Genomic DNA, 18,184 nt, shown 5'->3' with positions numbered 1-18,184 from the left:
CAGGAGAGTGATTTAGAAGAGATGAGCGAACGGATTCATTCATGGGGCGAAGTTTCATAAGAAAGTGATCACGACGACTAGTCTCGTGAAGATGTTGAATAATGAGAAGAGAAGCCACAAGAACATCCGCAGTAACCAGATCTGAATATTCATTCCAAAGAGTTAGAAACCCCGAATAATAGTCTTAGATGGAACGATTGTCATGTTGAAACATGGCAATCGCATGCTCTAACTAAAAACGACGGGCACCGTTATCTTGATGATATACTGTTTTTAAATAAGTACACATGGATTGAGTGGTGCAATAAGGCCACTAGTTGGGGACAATATATGGCTCAACCGAGCCAAGAAGCTAAGACATAATCTGAACAACAAGAACAGCCCATGAAGGACAAGCTGCGGACTCCTTGGATTTATCAGGATTGGGTGCACAATCTGTGCCATCAATATGACCCCAAAGATCTTGTCCCTTTAGGAAAAGTTCAAACTGAAAAGCCCATGTAGAATAATTATTGCCCGTAAACTTGGCTGTGCCGAGAAGATAATGGAGAAAATTGAGAAGCCTAAAAAAAAAAAAAAAGACTCTACCGAAAGAAATAGACCACCAGAAAATCTAGAAGCTCAAAATAAACAACATAGGTACAAAGAGGAACGACCTTCCTGCACTAAAAAATTAAATCTTGAACCAAAAAACTGCACTAAAAATTAAATCTTGAACCGAAAACTTGCTGTGCCGAGAAGATAAGTGCCAAAAAACAGCAAAAGAAAGTTGTTGCCTACTTGTCAAAGGTCACAAACAGCAATAGAAACTAGAGAAATAAGTGGCAAACGAAAAACTTGCTGTGCCTGCTTGCCAAAAGTCACAAGCCTGCTTGCCAAGAGTCACAAACAGCAACAGAAACTGGAGAAATAAGTGGCAAAGTTGAAACCTGTTGTGCCTGCTTGCCGAGAATCACAAGGACATAAACTGGAGGAATAAATGGCAACCCAAAAACTTGCTGTGCCAATAGCCATGAAGCTGCAGAAGTACCAAAAGAATTGAGAAAAATTCCAGAAGAGAAAACAAAACCACAACAGCCGCGAAATCGAGAAGACAAAAAAAGTCAAAAGGGAAAAAAAAAACCTAGCAGTCGGCTGGCTCTAATACCATGTTATGAATGGCCGAATGAATTAGCCTTGAGTTCTGTATATTATATAACTATACAAGTAAACTATAATCTGTCAAGCCCTATACATGTAAACTAAATATATGCTAATTTTACAAAAGAATGAATTGAAATATAAAAAATAAATGTGGGCTAAAGTAAGGAAAGAAATCTTTTGCGTTTTTGTTTGCTGTTCCGTTGACATGTATGTATGTGTGTATGTATGTATTCATGCAAGTAATAATATAATTCATAGCCTTTGGCTGATTTGGAGGCAGATCCCCTCAAAGTGATCAACCCTATTTTCGCTTTCTATTTTCCATTCTCTCTATTTCCCCAATTTCTCTATGATAAAACCCTAGGGTCTTGTTAGTGCACCTTGTGTTTCACGTCCTCAAGCCAGCCATCGTTGACAATGAGGGTCCGACTCAAGTTAATGAGAGCACCATTGAAGACCTTGCAACTTGAAAGGGGAGAAGTGGATGAGATCCTTGCAAAGAGAGAGTTCACATCCTTAAGGGGAAAACAACACGAGTTCTCAGTGAAATGGGAGGGCCTCGAATATGAAGATGTAAGGGGAAGAGATGTAACCATTTGTGGACAAAGTCGAAGAGTACCTGGTGTCGAAGTTTATGAGGATGTTGACTACACAGTGGGGGAGAATGTTACGAGCTTAGCTTGTTTAGGGCCTTATGCTTGCTTATGACCTCTTGTCTTGTGCACATTGGACGGGTAACCACAAATGTAAATACTATTGTGAGTTTTGTTCTTTGAGTAGGATAAATGAATAATACCTTAGTGAAAAGGGGAAGTATGTCTCCTTGGTCAAAATGATGTTTTTGCTAAGAGTAGGAATCACTTAGAAAGTTTGGGAGGGAAAGTGTTCATCAATCTTGTAAAACTCACTATCTGTTGTAATGTGTTCACCCTACTTGCTTCCCTTGCTAAACACATGTTGCCAGGAGGTGTTATGGTTTACCATGTGACGTGTGTTTACTTTTTACTGTTTTTTCATTTTTGTATTAGATGCTTATGAACTTATTCAAGAGGTTTCCAGAATTCCAATCGAGGTGGATTTTCAATCCCTTACAAGGAAAATGAATTCAACCCACTAAAAATCACCAAAAGATAAATGAAACAAGCATATGTGAATATAATTAGGACTTTGACACTTTGATTATGACATGTTTGTTCTATTTATGTAGTGCTTTAGCCTCAGTTTGGTATTTCACTAATAAAAAAATCCTTGCATCATTTATCACTTTGTACTTGCAATAAATAAGTAGCGTTTGGTTTGCTTATGCCCTTTTCCAAGAGGTTCAACAATATATACCTATATCATGCAATAATATAACAATATGTTATATATATATACATCATATTGCAATGCACTTGTATTATTATATAGTACATAATATTAAAATTACATAGTATGTATATTATTATATTTAAATTTTAAAATATGATATAATAATGTGTTTTAATGTGTCATAATTATTATCACACCATTGTGATTTTTGTAAAAAATTATTGTAGTAGTGGAAGAGGATGTATTATTAATATTATTATATTAAAATATGACAACATAATTAATTAAAATATTATAACATATTATGATACTTTAATATTAATACAATAGCATACTGTTATGATACTAAAATAAATAGTGTTTAATATTGTTATGTTATATGTTTAGAATATTATAATAACACATGATCATTACTATATATGTTTACACGATATTATGTCGTGGAATTTTAATATAATGTTATTACATTTGAGTACGATAACATAATTGGATACATGCCACATAATATTATTATACTAAAGCAACGTAATACAATATCATGATATTATACTTTTAAACTAAATGGATTTAATATATGTGTGTATATAAACAACAACGACAAATCAACCCTTGGGCCCCATGAGAGGGGTCGACTACGTGAATCATTTTTCGTCAATTTGCTGACCATGGACGATTCCCTCCGACAAATTCAGGGTTCTTAAATCCTTACTCACTATCTCATTCTAAGTTATTTTAGGTTTACCCCTACCATTTCTATTGTACCTCAGTGTAATTAGCTCACTTCTCACTGGTGCACTATTTAGACTACATTGCATATGGCCAAGCTATTGGCCCAAGTGGCAACCCAAGAGAAGGGGGGTGGGGGAGGAGTGAATTGGGTTTAATAAAATTAATGTGCTTGATTACACAATTTAAAACAATTTACATAAATCAAGCAAATACACAAATTTAAAGCAATAAAATCAAAGGAGAGAAGGGAAGAGAGATGCAAATGCTTTTTATAGTGGTTCGGCTATCCTTGCCTATGCCCACTTTTCAAGGCCAACCACTTTGAGGTTCCTCTAATCTCCTTCCTTTCATAGCGGCAAGGTCACCAATTGCACCCCTTGTTTTCCAGAGACCAAGGAAATCAATCGCACCTTGCTTTGACAGAGGCAAGGACACCAAGTTAAAAGAAGGATCACAAAACAAATTTTCTCATAAGAAATGATTTACAAATTTGAAGCGAACAAAAGAAACTCGTAAACAATATGCAAGTGATGGCACTATAGTTTTGGTGTTTGTCTCAAAAGTAAGCAAATGGAGGCACAAGAATGATTAAGAGAGAATAAAGAGTTTGGCTTTAGAGGGCATATGTATAGAGATTATATTAAAACTAGCCGTTTTTTGTCCGTTATGCAAGTTTTTTGGTAAGGCTGGTCGACCACTTGGTGGCTGTGAGAGAGAAAAAATAGATGGTTGTAGGCAAAACTAGGTGACCCAATCGACTGCCTTCAAGGGTTGGTTGGCCACCTCTAGCTTCTGCCTTGATTGGTCGATCACCCCTTATGGTCTGGTTGACCGTCTTCGACTGCAAAGCCTAGTTCAGTCTTCTTTGTTTCTCATTTTTATAGTTTTAGTTCATTAGTATCATGTCTTTAATAGTCTTACAGCTTTACAATAAAAAAAAAATTCAATTAAGAGAACAAAATAAAAATAAATAAGATTTTAACTTCCAAATTTCTCTCAAATTTTCAACTTCAATGGCTTAATCTTGTTAAAAAACAACTTAAGCACAAAGCCATTAGTACACAATAGTTTGTTATCATAAAAAACAAGTTAATGAAACCTTGAGGCAAACACAAACCATTTGATTCGCCCCTCTTTTTATCTTATTTTCTATGGGAGCTATGCCTAATTTAATTGCAAATATTTTCATTCCTTAATTTATCTTTTAATGTTATGTCACTCATCCACCTTAGCATTCTCATCTCAACAACTTTTACTTTTTGGATATGTTGTTTCTTAGTTGCCCAACATTCTTATTCATATATCATAGCTGTTCTTATAGCCGTGCTATAGAACTTCCCTTCTAACTATAAGGGTATTCATCAATCACAAAACACACATGAAACACTTCTTTACCGAACCTACTTTAACTCTATGTATTGCATCTTCTTCAATTTCCCCTTTAGTTTACATAAAAATTCAAGGTATTGAAATATACTAGTACTATTGATTTCTTGACCATTAAATTTAATCTTTTCTCCAATATTCTTCCTACTACAATTGAAATTACATTTTATGTATTCTATCTTATTTCTACTTATCCTAAATCTTCTAGAATCTAAAGCTTCTCTCTATAATTTCTAACATAAATTCTACTCCACCCCTAGCTTCATCAATCAAGACAATATTTGCAAACAACATACACCATGGAATCTCATTTTGGATACTCTTAGTAAGTTCATCCATCACTAGGGCAAAAAGATAGGGGTTCAAAGCAGATCCCTTACATATACCTATTGTGAGTGGAAACTCCCTAGCCTTTTCACTTGTAGTCTTGAAGCTAGTCATTATTCCATCGTACATATCCCTAATGACGTCACTATACCTACTTCATATAGTTGCCGTTTTTTTTTTTTTTTTTTTAAGAACCCACCATAGAACTTCCCAAGGCACCCTATCATATGCTTTCTCTTGGTCAATAAAAATGATATGCAAGTTCGTCTTCTCTTCCTTAAACTCCTTAAAAGATATATAGCTTTTATAGTAGATTTCCAGGCATACAACCAAATTGACTTTTTGAGACCCTCGTTTCTAACCTTAATCTTTGTTCAACTACCATTTCTACAGTTTCATTGTATGACTCATAAATTTAATTCCACAATAGTTATTACAATTTTGAATATGTGTATGTATGTATATTATATTATATTACAACATGCTAATATGTTGTTGTTGTTGTTGTTATTATTATTATTATTATTATTGGTAAGAGATAAGCTTTATATATTACCAAAATTGGGAAATTAGGCTAGCAAGCCTTAAAATGTTGTGAAATGGTTTTACACATGATCAGCTTTCTGAGAATTCAAATCTTTTAATTTTTGGACATCTACATTGGATATCTGTGGCAGCTTGACGTGATAATACTTCTAGATTTTGGGGTTTTCTGCAAACAGCTGTGCATTGTTCATCTTTCATGTGTAGTATGGTGCGGATGACCAGGCCATCTTTGACTCATCTTCTGATTTTGAATTCCCAAGGACAGATAACCAATTGAGATTTTCTTCGCAGTCCATAACTGCCCCCTGATTTCTTAATTCAGCACTTGCCTTGTGGTAAACCTGTTTTGTAATTTGAAATCCAAAAAACAGATGGTTTCTTGTGGTAAAATGTTTCTGCATGTCATGTCACTTGCTTTCCCCCATGAAACTAATGTTTCTTGTGTAGATATTATTATATCATTATCATTACTAATACTACTGCAATTTCTACTACTACTACTACTACTACTAAATTGTGAAAATATTATTGATCAAATCATTGCTTATTTAATAGCATTACAAAATGCTGCTTTTAACTTTTAGTACTTGTTGCTAAAAGGAACAATATTTTAAATTAAAGTACTTCAGTGAGATAGGTGGAATGACCCGATCTGGTTGCAGCTATACCCTGTAAGCTCTGAACAATTCACATGAAGGTTTGTCCCTGTTAGAATCCTCCCGCAATTCACATGCTGCGCTTTGTTTTGACTGAGGATAATGAATCGAGCCCTTGATAGTAGACATTATTTTGCCTTATTCATTGTGGGTTATAGTTGGATTTCACTTCAATATCCCACCAGGGTGTATGAGCTCATGTGCAAGTATTTTTTTTTTTTTAATAATCATAAAGTAATAAAGGGCAGCCTGGTGCACAAAGCTCCTGCCTAGTGCTGGTTTGCGATTTCCCATAGTTTTAAGGATTCCTTTAGTCTGGCTGGTTCTTTGATCCACATAGCTTAGAGTTTAAAAAAACAAATGCAACATGTAGTGCCCAAGACTCCAAACAGTAGGGGGAGGACATGATGTATGTAGTTACCTCCACATATGGCGAGGCTACTTCTGTAACTTGAACCTGTTTTGAGTGTAACATCCTTGCTGTTGGGTCAAGGGTTGCCCTCAGTAACCTAGTGTGGAATTTTATGAGAATATTAGGTTGTTTTTTAAGTTATAGATAACTAATGTCATGAATTCAGGTTACCGGGCTGTGATTTGTGGAATGGATCCCGTATGCTGCCAATCAAGTTCATGGATGGAAACTGCACATGTTGAAAAGTTGTCTCGTGGTTCAAGTCAGCCATTTTATCAGGTTTAGTTTGCCCTATGTTTGGCTTCAATATTTTCTCCGTAAAGGAAAAGAAACTTCATATCAGTATCATTTTTGGTTCGTGGGATAATCATCGTGATGCACTTTATGGTGCTCCTTTTTTATGTACAATTTTCTTCTTTAGTAACATTTCTTCCTTTTCTATCAAAAGAGAAAAAAAATATGATGCACTTTGTGAGATTGTGTTGGACCTGCTCCTTACCTCCTTTATTTGTGCAGAAAAAGATCATTACAACCAACCACTCATGTCAAGTCTAATTTGCAGCTGCTGATTTACTACTAAAGCCTTTAGGGACGCTCGTGTTAAATTCATTTGTAACAAGTTAGGGGCATATGATATCCATGCTCCATCTTGAGGGCGTGTGTTAATCGTTATTTGGGTCATTTAGAATTATTAGTGTGTGCTAGTTTTATGTTAGTAAGTGTGAGTTAGTAAGGACATTATAATCATTGGTATTTACTTGACATATTATAAATAGAGGCAGAGACCTCATGGTGATTAGGTCTTTAGTTTTACTCAATACTTCAATAGTACCTAAAAGCTTTAAGCTTTTTAGTTCTAGGCCGACAATGTATATCAAGCTTCAACAGTTATGAATCCATTTTAATGAAAAAGTTTGTGCCCTCAAATGTTGTGAATACAAACGGAATTTGAGGACAGATGTGTCTAGTTTGAGCAACTTCCTATTCAACTTTCTAGAATACAAGCAAATAGGTTGTGCAAGCCCAGCCTTCTGTTCATCCATTTGTTGACCATGAAAGTAGCCCTCAACAGCCATGTGATGATCTATACTTCTAACACTGTGGGGGCGTGTGGTGATCCAAATGGAATCTCTGCAGTGATCTGATCTGTGTAATTTTGTCCCATGCTGTCATGATTCCTGGTGATCTAACACCCTGATTGGTGTGCGATTTTTCTGTGATAAAATATCCCTAGGCATTTGTGAGTAATCTGTTTGGTCATGCCGTAGGAATATACTATCACCATGCAGTGCCTAAACTACCCTCAAAATTGTAAGAAAATGCCCCATTTTTGTTTTTTTAGGAAGAAGCTTATAATCTTTTCAACATAGAAGTTCAATCTATAGTAACACTCAAAATAGATTAATACAAAAAGAAGCTAGAAATGCAGAAGTTGTCTTTCCATCTCAGTGGAGAAGACATAACAATCAAAACTTACATCCCATTCCAATTCAACAATATCTAAATCAACATCTAATCGTTCAAAACAATCCAGCAAGACTGGACACTGAGGGACTCAAATCATTATTTCCCCCCCTAGATAATTACAATAACAAACTATAAATGCAAAGTTGTCTTTCCATCTCAATGAGCAAGAAATAACAGTCAAAACTTGACATTTCATTCCAATTGAACTAGATCTAAATCAACATCTAGTCATTCAACAATAGTTCAGCAGTATTGGACATTGAGAGGAAAAAGTCACCATTTGTTTCCCTAGACATATATTTGAGTGGGGATAAAATTGTTCAAAAACATTTCTCCATTATCAGTGTTTTAGGGTGGTCTTGGATAACTCTCCTCAAGAGGACAAAGATAACTAGTTTGGGCATTTATCTTTTCATTGGGGTGAGGCGAGAATCACGAGATCACCACCACATAGGATTATTGAGGTGAAACTAAACATGGTGGTTCCATTATGAGATTAACCTTAAATCATGGGGCATGACCAAATGCCTTCTATGTGTCAGCACTGCAATGTTTTGATCTTGTAGGTTGAGAAACAATGAAAGCTTTGATTGATGCCTCATTCTGAATTGGATGTCCCTACCCTGTGTGAGAATCACACACATAACTGTAGTGAATTGAGTTTGTCCCATTGATGATTATTGGTGATGACAACACTCACTGATGTGAAAAGGTGTCAATTGTCAGCAACCTCATTATCACTCATTTCATATGCTGATTGTGTTACTTCTTCTCCAAGACTGAGCAATAATGTTTGGTTCATTCATAGGATATTAAAAAATTCTGAATAGGGTCAAAACATTATGTCGTGGTTAAGGAAAACATGAGTAAACTGGTGCTTTTAATTGGATGACAAACTAATAGCCTTCGTGCAGTTTTGAAAGGACATTGATTTCCGTAGGTTTGATGGTGGAGCAATTAATCTACATTTAACTTTTTTAGCTCATTTAAGTGAGTATTTATTTTATTAAATTGTTGATCTTACAGTGTGGGCATTGATTGGCTTATCTCACAATGTCTTTGAGATGCTTTTTTTTTTTTTTTTGTCTACTGGCGCGCAAGTGCCATAGTATACATATTCTATTATTTGGATGCTTTTGTTAAATAATTTCATCAACTAGGTAAAGAACCTGGCACATGTGAAAAAAGTAGGTCTCCAACTAAATTTAGTTCATGGTTTTTCCGGTCTTGGTTGATGTACATGCAGACCCTAATCTACTAGTGGCTTATGGTAATTTGACAGCAATTTGAACCTCTTAACGAGATTTTCCCCTTTTCGTTCTCTCTGGCTGTAATTCTCTGGGTGTTACCTCACATTTCATATCAGAAATATTTTGCCTATATGCACTTGTATTTGCATAACACATGACCTATACAAAGTGTAGAAATATTTTGCATTGTCCATCTTGGATTGGTCAGTTCTGGAAGTTCCTTTTTTTGTTCTTGTCCTTGCTGCCAGCCTGATGAACATTGCAAAATGAATTCGTGTGTTGCAGTTGCTGAGGAGAATTTGTTAGCCCCTGAAAAGCCTGACATGGTGAGTAGAAATATGTTAAAAAAACACAGAATGTTATCCCAGCTATTTTCTTTTGACCACGGGCTGTGCTGAAACGTATGCTGGGCAGGTTTGATCATCCGTATGCTTCCTTTCTATTCTATGGAATGGATGCAGCTGGAGATTTTATACCAATTAAGCAGCTACGTGAAAAATTCAATAGGCCTCGGCATGAAGTGCCCACCGATTCAGAAGATGAGGGAACCGGAGAAGATGCGTAAAGGGATGATGCCTGATTTTCTGCCCCTTTTAACTTTCAAGTGTCAGAGAGCACCTTCTTGTGCCAGGAAGCATCGACCTAAAACTCAATTCATTTCTACATTCTAGCTGCATTGGCAGAGGCCCTTTGGCTTATTTATGATTCTGATTCTTGTACATAGCATACTTTTTGGGGCTGAAGCTATTGGCAATGACAGTTTAGTCTTGTTAAGAGTTATGTTTATGGATCAGTGACGTAGGCAATTCTTGCATTGTCAATTGGGTATTTACATTCTTTTTCTTCACTGCACAGTTATCATTAGGAAGAAAGACTATTGGCAATTCAAGCTCCCTGGTTCTACTGTAATTTGAATTCTCAAAGCTGAATTGTCTAGTGGGGGTTCCATCTTGGCTAAATCTAGGAGTTCTGAAATATGATCACGACTCCCAAACAATTTTTTATCTAGTGAATTGCAGCATGACTCTGGAAATTCAAGGATCTTGAGTATTTGATTAAGTAATTTAGGGCCTATTCTGCCAAGAAAATTAAAAAGAAGAAGAAGAAGAAGAAAATTGTGGGTTTGTTGAGCTCAGCTCTGAAAAATAGTTTTTATTTTTTTTATTTCCAGATTTTCAAATAATAATAATAATAAACAACATTTTCATTTACTTTTGGAACAGTAGTAATGTGTAAAATCTGAAAAACATCTTTTTATTCAGCTTCTACTATTGGGATTAAAGACGACCCAACATTCCTTACTTCATCATCATCATCATCATCATCATCCTAGATGTTTAAAATCAAAGATTCCACTTGTTTGAAATCAAAGACTTTGAAATTCAAATTTGAAATCTAAATTTCCAATTTAATCTATGAATCTAAACAAGTGCTGGTATATTATTTGAAATTTATCTTGTGTTTGAAAGTAAAATCTAAACCTAAAATTTGGATCAAACTTAATACAATTTTGTATAATGTTTTACATAAATCCATGCATTCAAATTCAAAAAGCAAAATTTTCAAACTCACAAACATGGAATAAGAGTTTTATTTTACTTGAATTGTGATTTACATGAATTTGATGAAATATAAATCAAAATTCTTAAAGACATCAAAATTAGATACCTGAATTAATGGTGTTCAAGAATCCCTTGTACTCTTTGCAACCACAGGACATAGATTTATGTAACTGCTACATAGCATTATAAACCTTACACGAGAAATTAAAAGCTAAAGACATTAGAAGAGCACATTAATAAAGTACATAGCATGATCAATATTATTTTCATTTTTCAACAACACAAACACGAAAAATAATAATGTAATATATCACATGTCTAACTAATACTAATTGACTTGCCACAAACAAAATTCTTCTTTTCATCTTTCGGCTTCAAACAAAATCTTTTTCGGTTGAAATCTCCCAAGAGCAGCAAACCATCCACCATAGATGTAATAAACTTCAAAACTTCATCAAGAATCATTTTCTTTCTTTCTCCTTCCCCGCACTCCCTAAAATGAATTTGGTATGAGATTTGAGTGTGAGTCTCGTGCTTTATATAAAGTTAGTAGTATGAAGTTTTGAAGGCAGGTTTATTATTGACATTACCAAAAAAAATTTATACATTTTTGCATACCATAATAAGCCATCATTTTTCCTATTTCTTGTCATATTTTGTTTGTACCATCAAATATTTCTTTTTTAAGATCTCAATGTGCATGCATGTTTTCAAATTGGAGAAGATTTTCACTGAGATATATATATTTAATATAATTAATTGGTTATCAATGCATGTCCTCCTGTTTCAAAAAGTTCCCATTTTAGTATGAAAATTTGCCTTTTCTCTTCTTCAAAAGAAAAATCCTTTTGAGTATCAAAGATTTCAAATTTTAAATAATTATGGCCCATTTAATTGTAGAAAAGGAATTTTTATTTTTAAAGCTTTTAAATTCTTCAAAAAATGATAAAAATATCACTTTGTTTTTAGTTTTCTAATTCCTTACCTTATATAGAGAACCTGAAAAACAATAAAAAAAAAAAATACATACCTTAGGTTTGTTATATAAATTCTAGAAAAGTAAACAATTATGTGAGATTTTTTAAAAATAAAAGGAAAAAGTAAAAATTGTTTTCCCCACAAGCTAATTAAATCAATTGAAGTTTCATGCCTTTTTACAAAAAAGTTAATTTCATTAAATAATTGTATCTTATTGGTGTTCCTCAAAATTATGCATTCTAAAGTTTTTTATTTTTTTATTTCTTTAATCCTTTGCCAAAAGTTAGAGTCTGTTTATTTATGGAAAATATTTTCTATTTAAAATTTTTTTATTTTTTCATATTATTTTTCATTTCATACTAAAAATATAAAAAAGAAAGAGGTTTTAAGTTGCACAAAATATTTTTTTAATTTTATTTAAATTTTTAAAAATAATTAAAAAAAGATAACATATTTTTTAATTTTCAAAAATTAAAGGAGGTTGTATTTATGATAATAATTTTGGGGCAAAGATTTGGATTTGTGTAGATTTGAGAGAAACTCATGAATTCTATGCTTCCATACCTAAAGTAAAATATCAGAACTCTAGAAAATAATAAAAAAATGTTTTTCAACTTTTCTATGTAGATTTAGAAAACTAAAAAGCAAGGTAGCCTTTTTGTGATTATTTAAAAAATTTGAAATGAAAAATAAAATTATTTTCTCAACTGTCAAAAACTCTTATTTTTATTTATTTATATGACTATTGTAAAATTTAAAAAATTAACAAATTGAACCTAGCTTTGACCTCATGGTTCATGTCTTGGTCCCTATGGGGGAGGAGAGAAGTTATACTGTGGCATGCCAGGGCTATCCATAGTATTTATTTATTTTTACAAAATTTTTTTTATAATTCTTTCAAAAATTTAAAAAAGGAAGTGAAAATTATTTTTCACAACTAAATAAATCCTTACCTTTTATTTATCACTTAAAGTTCACGTTGAGATTATAGGCTCATCATTGTGCTAGTAATGTTTAATTAATTAGGAATGACACATTTAATTAAAGGTAAAAAGACATTGACCTTTCTTAAAATTTGATAAAAAGATAAGGACATGCCTTGAGATTTCAAAAATCTTAGGAATTTTCCCTAAGTTTCTTAAAATTTCACAAATCGCTCTTGAGGTTTGCTAAAAGATACAAACTTCTTCTTATATATATATATATTTTAAAAATCATTTTTTAGAGGTATAAATGTCTTAAAAATCAAATGTCAAGGGAGGCAAGTGAGATTTTTGAAATCTTAAGAGAGTTCTATGAGATTTTTAAAACCTTAGGAGAGGTTCTTGTCTTGTAACTTTTACCAAATTTCAATGAAAATTAGTGTCTTTTGCCCTATAATTAAGTTGTTGGTGAGATAACTTTCGCTCTAAAAAAGTATGCAAATCTCAATATATAGTGAAATGAGAAAGATTTATAAGGCATGATTCCTTAACATATGGTTTGCAATCGATTGATTGGAAGATAACACGTTAGTGTTTGGATCCATAAAAGTAAAAGCTATAATTTGGTGTAGATTTTACTGATGTGAGTTTGGATCCAAATATTAATATAAGATCTTATCAATGGTGGGTTATAATATATGTGAAAGAACTATCCCTATCCCTTATAAGTATTTCTCAGAAGCAATTCACAAAGGAATCATGCATATAGATATCTATGAATCCGAACAAATTTGACCCCTTTAAATCGACTCATAACCGATCCACACATTAAATGGGTTGAATATAATTTAACACTTTTTTATCAGCCTTTAAAAGAGTCAATTGGTGGATTTCACGTTTTCTTATGGATATCTGAACTCATTAACAACTAATGTTGAAATTGATAGATGATTTCATTTACCTATGCTTATTAGGCATTAGTCTAGCCAGCATAAGTCCAATTAGCCAAGGTCTAGTCCCACACTTCCAACTCTTGCACTATTGTATGTGCCTCTGGGGTCTGTCCATATTCCTACTTAAACTCAAGCCCAAAAATTCAATTCTTGTGAAAAACAAAAATCCTAAATTCATAATTTTTTAAAATAAAAAATATTCAATGCTTTTGAAGTGATTTCAATCATGACTAAGAAGATTTCTAGGTGGTTTTTAAAGGATAGACAAAGAATTTTGGTGAGTTTAGTCTATGCCAAATGTTCTTATGTTGAAAGAAGAGAGTTATGACAGCAACTGGAGGAGTGCCAATCAGATTTTCCTTGGTTGGTCATGGGTGATTTTAATGTGATTCGAACGGATACTGAAAGAATTGGTGGAAATCTAAGACCACTGTTACCTATGATGGAGTTTAATGACTGCTTACATCATTGTGGTCTCTTTGATTTATCAAACACAGGTTCACGAATGTCATGGTGCAATGGCCATGAAGGGGTGGCTCGTAGTTGGGCTAAGCTTGATCGTGTTCTTATTAATAATGGTTTTTCCAACCTATATGGTTCGGTTCAATTCAAATATTTGAGTCGAAAATCATCAAATCATAGCCCTATGGTGGTGTATACAAATACGTCTTTCTCTCGGTATGACCCTACCCTTTTTTGGTTCTTAAATATGTGGAGCTCGCATGATATGTTTTTGTCGTACGTTAAAGATGTCTGGATCAAGAATGACTCGGCCTCGGGTCTTCTGAAACTTGCTATTCGCCTTAAGAAAACTAAAGTTGCATTACGTGCATGGAATAAAAATGTCTTTGGGAGAGTGGAAGAAAATTTAAAAGCTCTTGAGGAAATGATGGAATATCTAGAAAATCAACTACAAGCAGGTTTTTCTGAGAACGTTGAAGCTGATTACTTGACTAGTGGAGATTCAGGTGTAGGAGAAGAGGGAAGCATCTCGCTTAGGACAAATTGAAAAAAAAAAAATGGTTGACTGAGGGGGATCAAAACTCTAAATTCTTTCATTCAGTTATCAATCAAAAGTGGAATAAGAGTCGTATAGACCATATGGTTTTGAACGATGGGAGGATATTGGAGGGTGCGGAAGCAATTCATAATGAGGCAACTGTTTTTTTCCAAAATTTTCTTTTAGAGTCTTTAGCGGTTGAACCATGTGATCTCTCTGAGTTAAATCAAAGGCAAATTTCAGATGTTGATAATAATTTACTCTGCGTTGATCCGAGAGAAGAAGAAGAAGTTAAAAGAGCGGTGTTCTCTATTCCCAAAGAAAGCAGTCCGGGACCGGATGGATTTGGATCTGAATTTGTAAAAAAAGATCTCTTGGATGTGGCAATGGGTTTTTTTTTCAGGGCACTACTCTTTCCAAGTTTTTTTCCTCTTCATTTATTGTTTTAATTCCGAAGGTGGATAATCTTTCTAACTTTGATAAATTTCGGCTTATTAGTTTATGCTTTGTGGCTTATAAAGTTTTTTCTAAGATTCTTGTTTTTAGACTAACTGAGGTTGTTGATAAGTTGGTCTCACATGAACAAGGCTTTTTTATTCCTGGGCAAAGTATTTTTGAAAATATTACACTGGCTCAAGAAATGGTTCAATCTTTGCACAAAAAAATAGTTGGCGGCAATGTGATGATAAAACTAGATATGGCTAAGGCTTACGATAGAGTGAATTGGAATTTTCTTCTGGAGGTACTTAAGGTTTTGGTTTCTCTGAGAGGTTTTGCAAGCTCATAAAAAATTGTGTGGAGTCTCCATGGTTTTCTATTTTGATGAACGAAACCTTTAAGGGGTTTTTTTCAATCTACGAGAGGATTGCGGCAAGGGGATCCACTATCGCCTTATTTATTCATCACAATGGAAGAGGTTTTGATAAGGTTGTTTAGGAAAAACTATGAGACTGGTCGGATTGGTAAATTTAATCATCCGATTGGGACCCCATTGGTTTCGCATTTGTTATATGTGGATGATATTATTATTTTTGCGAATGGTGGGAAGAGGTCTATGAGAAATTTAGTTTATGCTCTGGAAAGGTATGAGAAGTGGTCGGGTCAAAAAATCAGTAAGACTAAGTCAGCATTATTCCTCTCAAAATACATCACTCTTGCTAGGAAGCATGGTATATTGAGAATCACGCGTTTCATGGAAAGTAAATTCCCTGTTTCATATTTAGGTGCGCCTTTGGTATCTGGAAAATTGTCTTCCAGGACATTAGAGCCTCTTGTAGAGAAGATTAAAAAGAAAATTTCAGGGTGGAAATCTAAGTTGCTCTCGTAAGGTGGAAGATTGATTTTATTAAGACATGTGTTGTCTAGCATGCCTATTCATTTGATGTTTGTTATTAAGATTTCGCAGGTTACATATTCTCGCATTAACTCTCATCTTTCAATTTTTTTATGGGGAGAGGTGAAAGATAAAAGGAAGATTCATTGGCGCTCTTGGGGGAAAATTTGTAAACCTACCTCGGAAGGGGGTCTGGGTTTGAGAGATCTTAAAAAAGTTCAGAAATCTCTTCTCATGAAATTTGCCTTCAGATTGCTCAGTTCTAACAATCCGTGGGCCGATTTTTTTAAAGCTAAATATTGCAAAAATGATCATTTACTAATAAGGAATGGGAGACCAAATGACTCTCGGTTTTGGAAATCAATTATGGCCACCATTCTAGAAGTTATGGATAATGTTAAAATTTTGGTGAGAGGTGGGAATTCTTCTTTTTTGTTCGATAAGTGGCTATCATCAGGCCCGTTATCTGTGAGCACTGAAGATCTTTTGAACAAGAAATTGTGTATTAAGGATTACTAACTAAATAATAATTGGAACTCTGATTTAGTACGCGAATTGGTTGGTGCTGATAAAACAAGGGAAATTTTGTAACAGGTGCCGGTGGGTAAAAGTGGGTAGGATATTTTTGTCTGGAAGCCTGCCCTAGACGGTAATTTTTATACAAAAATGGCTTGGGAGGTAGTGAGAAGCAGAAGTGATAATTTTTTATGGAATGACTGGTTTTGGCATTCTTTATTGCCCAGAAGAATATCAATGTGCTTATGGAGAGCCTGGTTTAGATGTTTAGTTATAGATGATAGAATTCAGACCAAAGGAATATCGATGGCTTCGACTTGTGATTGCTGTGTTCAGAGAAGTTAGGAAAACATTGATCATATTCTTTCTTTAGGAGAGGTGGCTTCAGAGGTTTGGCATTGGGCTAGTGTGGCATTGGGGATCCCTTTCCAACGATCTCTTCCTTGGAAAAATAAAATGGCAAATTGGTTCCACTATGCAAAAAAATTGTCTATTAAAGGTATTTTAATTGGTCTTATTCCATGTTTGATTACGTGGTGCCTCTGGAATCGAAAATGTAAAGCGAGAATAGAAGAAGTTTATCAAAGTGCAGATCAGATGTGGAGAAGTGTTTGATTATGGGTTAGTTTTATTGCTGAGAGTACTATTTCTTTTCAAAACTTGAAGAAGTTGGACATTAAGATTTTGAATGAGTTTCAAATTAAGCATGAGAGAGTTTGCGATAGGCCTGGAAAAATTATTTCATGGGTTAAACCTCCAATAGGGTGGATAAAACTTAATTGTGATGGGAGTTGTAGGGGCAATCCAGGTACTTCAGGAGGTGAAGAAATTATTTAAGATTGCCATGATATGGTAAAAGCGGTCTTTTCAAGTTATTTTGGAAATGGTACGAATAATAGTGTGGAATTAAAAGCAATTAAGGAAGAAATTCGTTTGTGTAAATATTTGCATTTTGTTAATGTGATTATTGAAAGTGACTCGCGAATTGTAGTTAATTGACTTCGGAAAGGTAGATGTACTTTGTGGTATCTTTGGGAATTTTGGGAGGAGCTCGTGGCAGAGTTAGAAGGAGTGAATGTCATGGTGATGCATCAATATAGGGAAGACAATAGTGCGATTGATTTTCTTACTAAAGAAGGAGAAATGAGAAACAATGTAATCTACGAAGAGCAACATCTTCTACCACGTTATCTAAAAGGTATCTTTCGGATGGATAGGAGGGGACTTGTTTCCGTTCGTCGTTAGTTCATCTCTAGAGTTTCGTTTGGTGTATTTCGTTTTGTTTTTGGTTATTTTTATGTTTTTATCTCCTTTATTAGTTATGTTTTAATTTTGTTTGTCTTAATTTGGTTGGTTGGTTTTAACTTGTAACCACGGTATTCCTTTGTCAAAAGTGAGGGTTTATTAATAAGTAAATGGAGGTGCCGCCCTCTTTTAGCAAAAAAAAAAAAGAAAATTCAATGCTTTGACTCGAGAATTGGTAAGGGAGAGAAATTAAATATTATTTATCTTGTATAGATTCATTGGAGTCACTACTAATCTCTTACTTTCCCAAGTGTGGTAAGTTCACTTATTTACTACACATTAATTGGTCTCTGAGCTAACCTAATGCAAAATAATTAGTAGTCTTGGTCCCTTTTTTTTAAATCAAAATTGAGCTTGAGAGTTAGGTTATTTGAGGGAAAGATATTA

The 18,184-nt window shown here is 34.0% G+C and overlaps 1 protein-coding gene across 1 annotated transcript; it reads left to right on the top strand.

The window, feature by feature from the left end:
• Window positions 1-1,560: 1,560 nt before the first annotated feature.
• Window positions 1,561-10,043, top strand: LOC131143972 (clp protease adapter protein ClpF, chloroplastic-like). The gene is made up of 5 exons (XM_058092324.1): window positions 1,561-1,825; window positions 6,677-6,789; window positions 9,187-9,247; window positions 9,513-9,567; window positions 9,642-10,043. The coding sequence occupies exons 1-5, from the start codon at window positions 1,561-1,563 to the stop codon at window positions 9,790-9,792; spliced, it is 645 nt and encodes a 214-aa protein (XP_057948307.1). The 3' UTR covers window positions 9,793-10,043.
• Window positions 10,044-18,184: the final 8,141 nt, after the last annotated feature.

Source organism: Malania oleifera, chromosome 12 (genome assembly GCF_029873635.1).
Source record: "Malania oleifera isolate guangnan ecotype guangnan chromosome 12, ASM2987363v1, whole genome shotgun sequence".
In the NCBI taxonomy this organism is placed as follows: domain Eukaryota; kingdom Viridiplantae; phylum Streptophyta; class Magnoliopsida; order Santalales; family Ximeniaceae; genus Malania; species Malania oleifera.
Note: the sequence above shows the minus strand (reverse complement) of the source record. Positions and strands in the feature narration are given on the sequence as shown.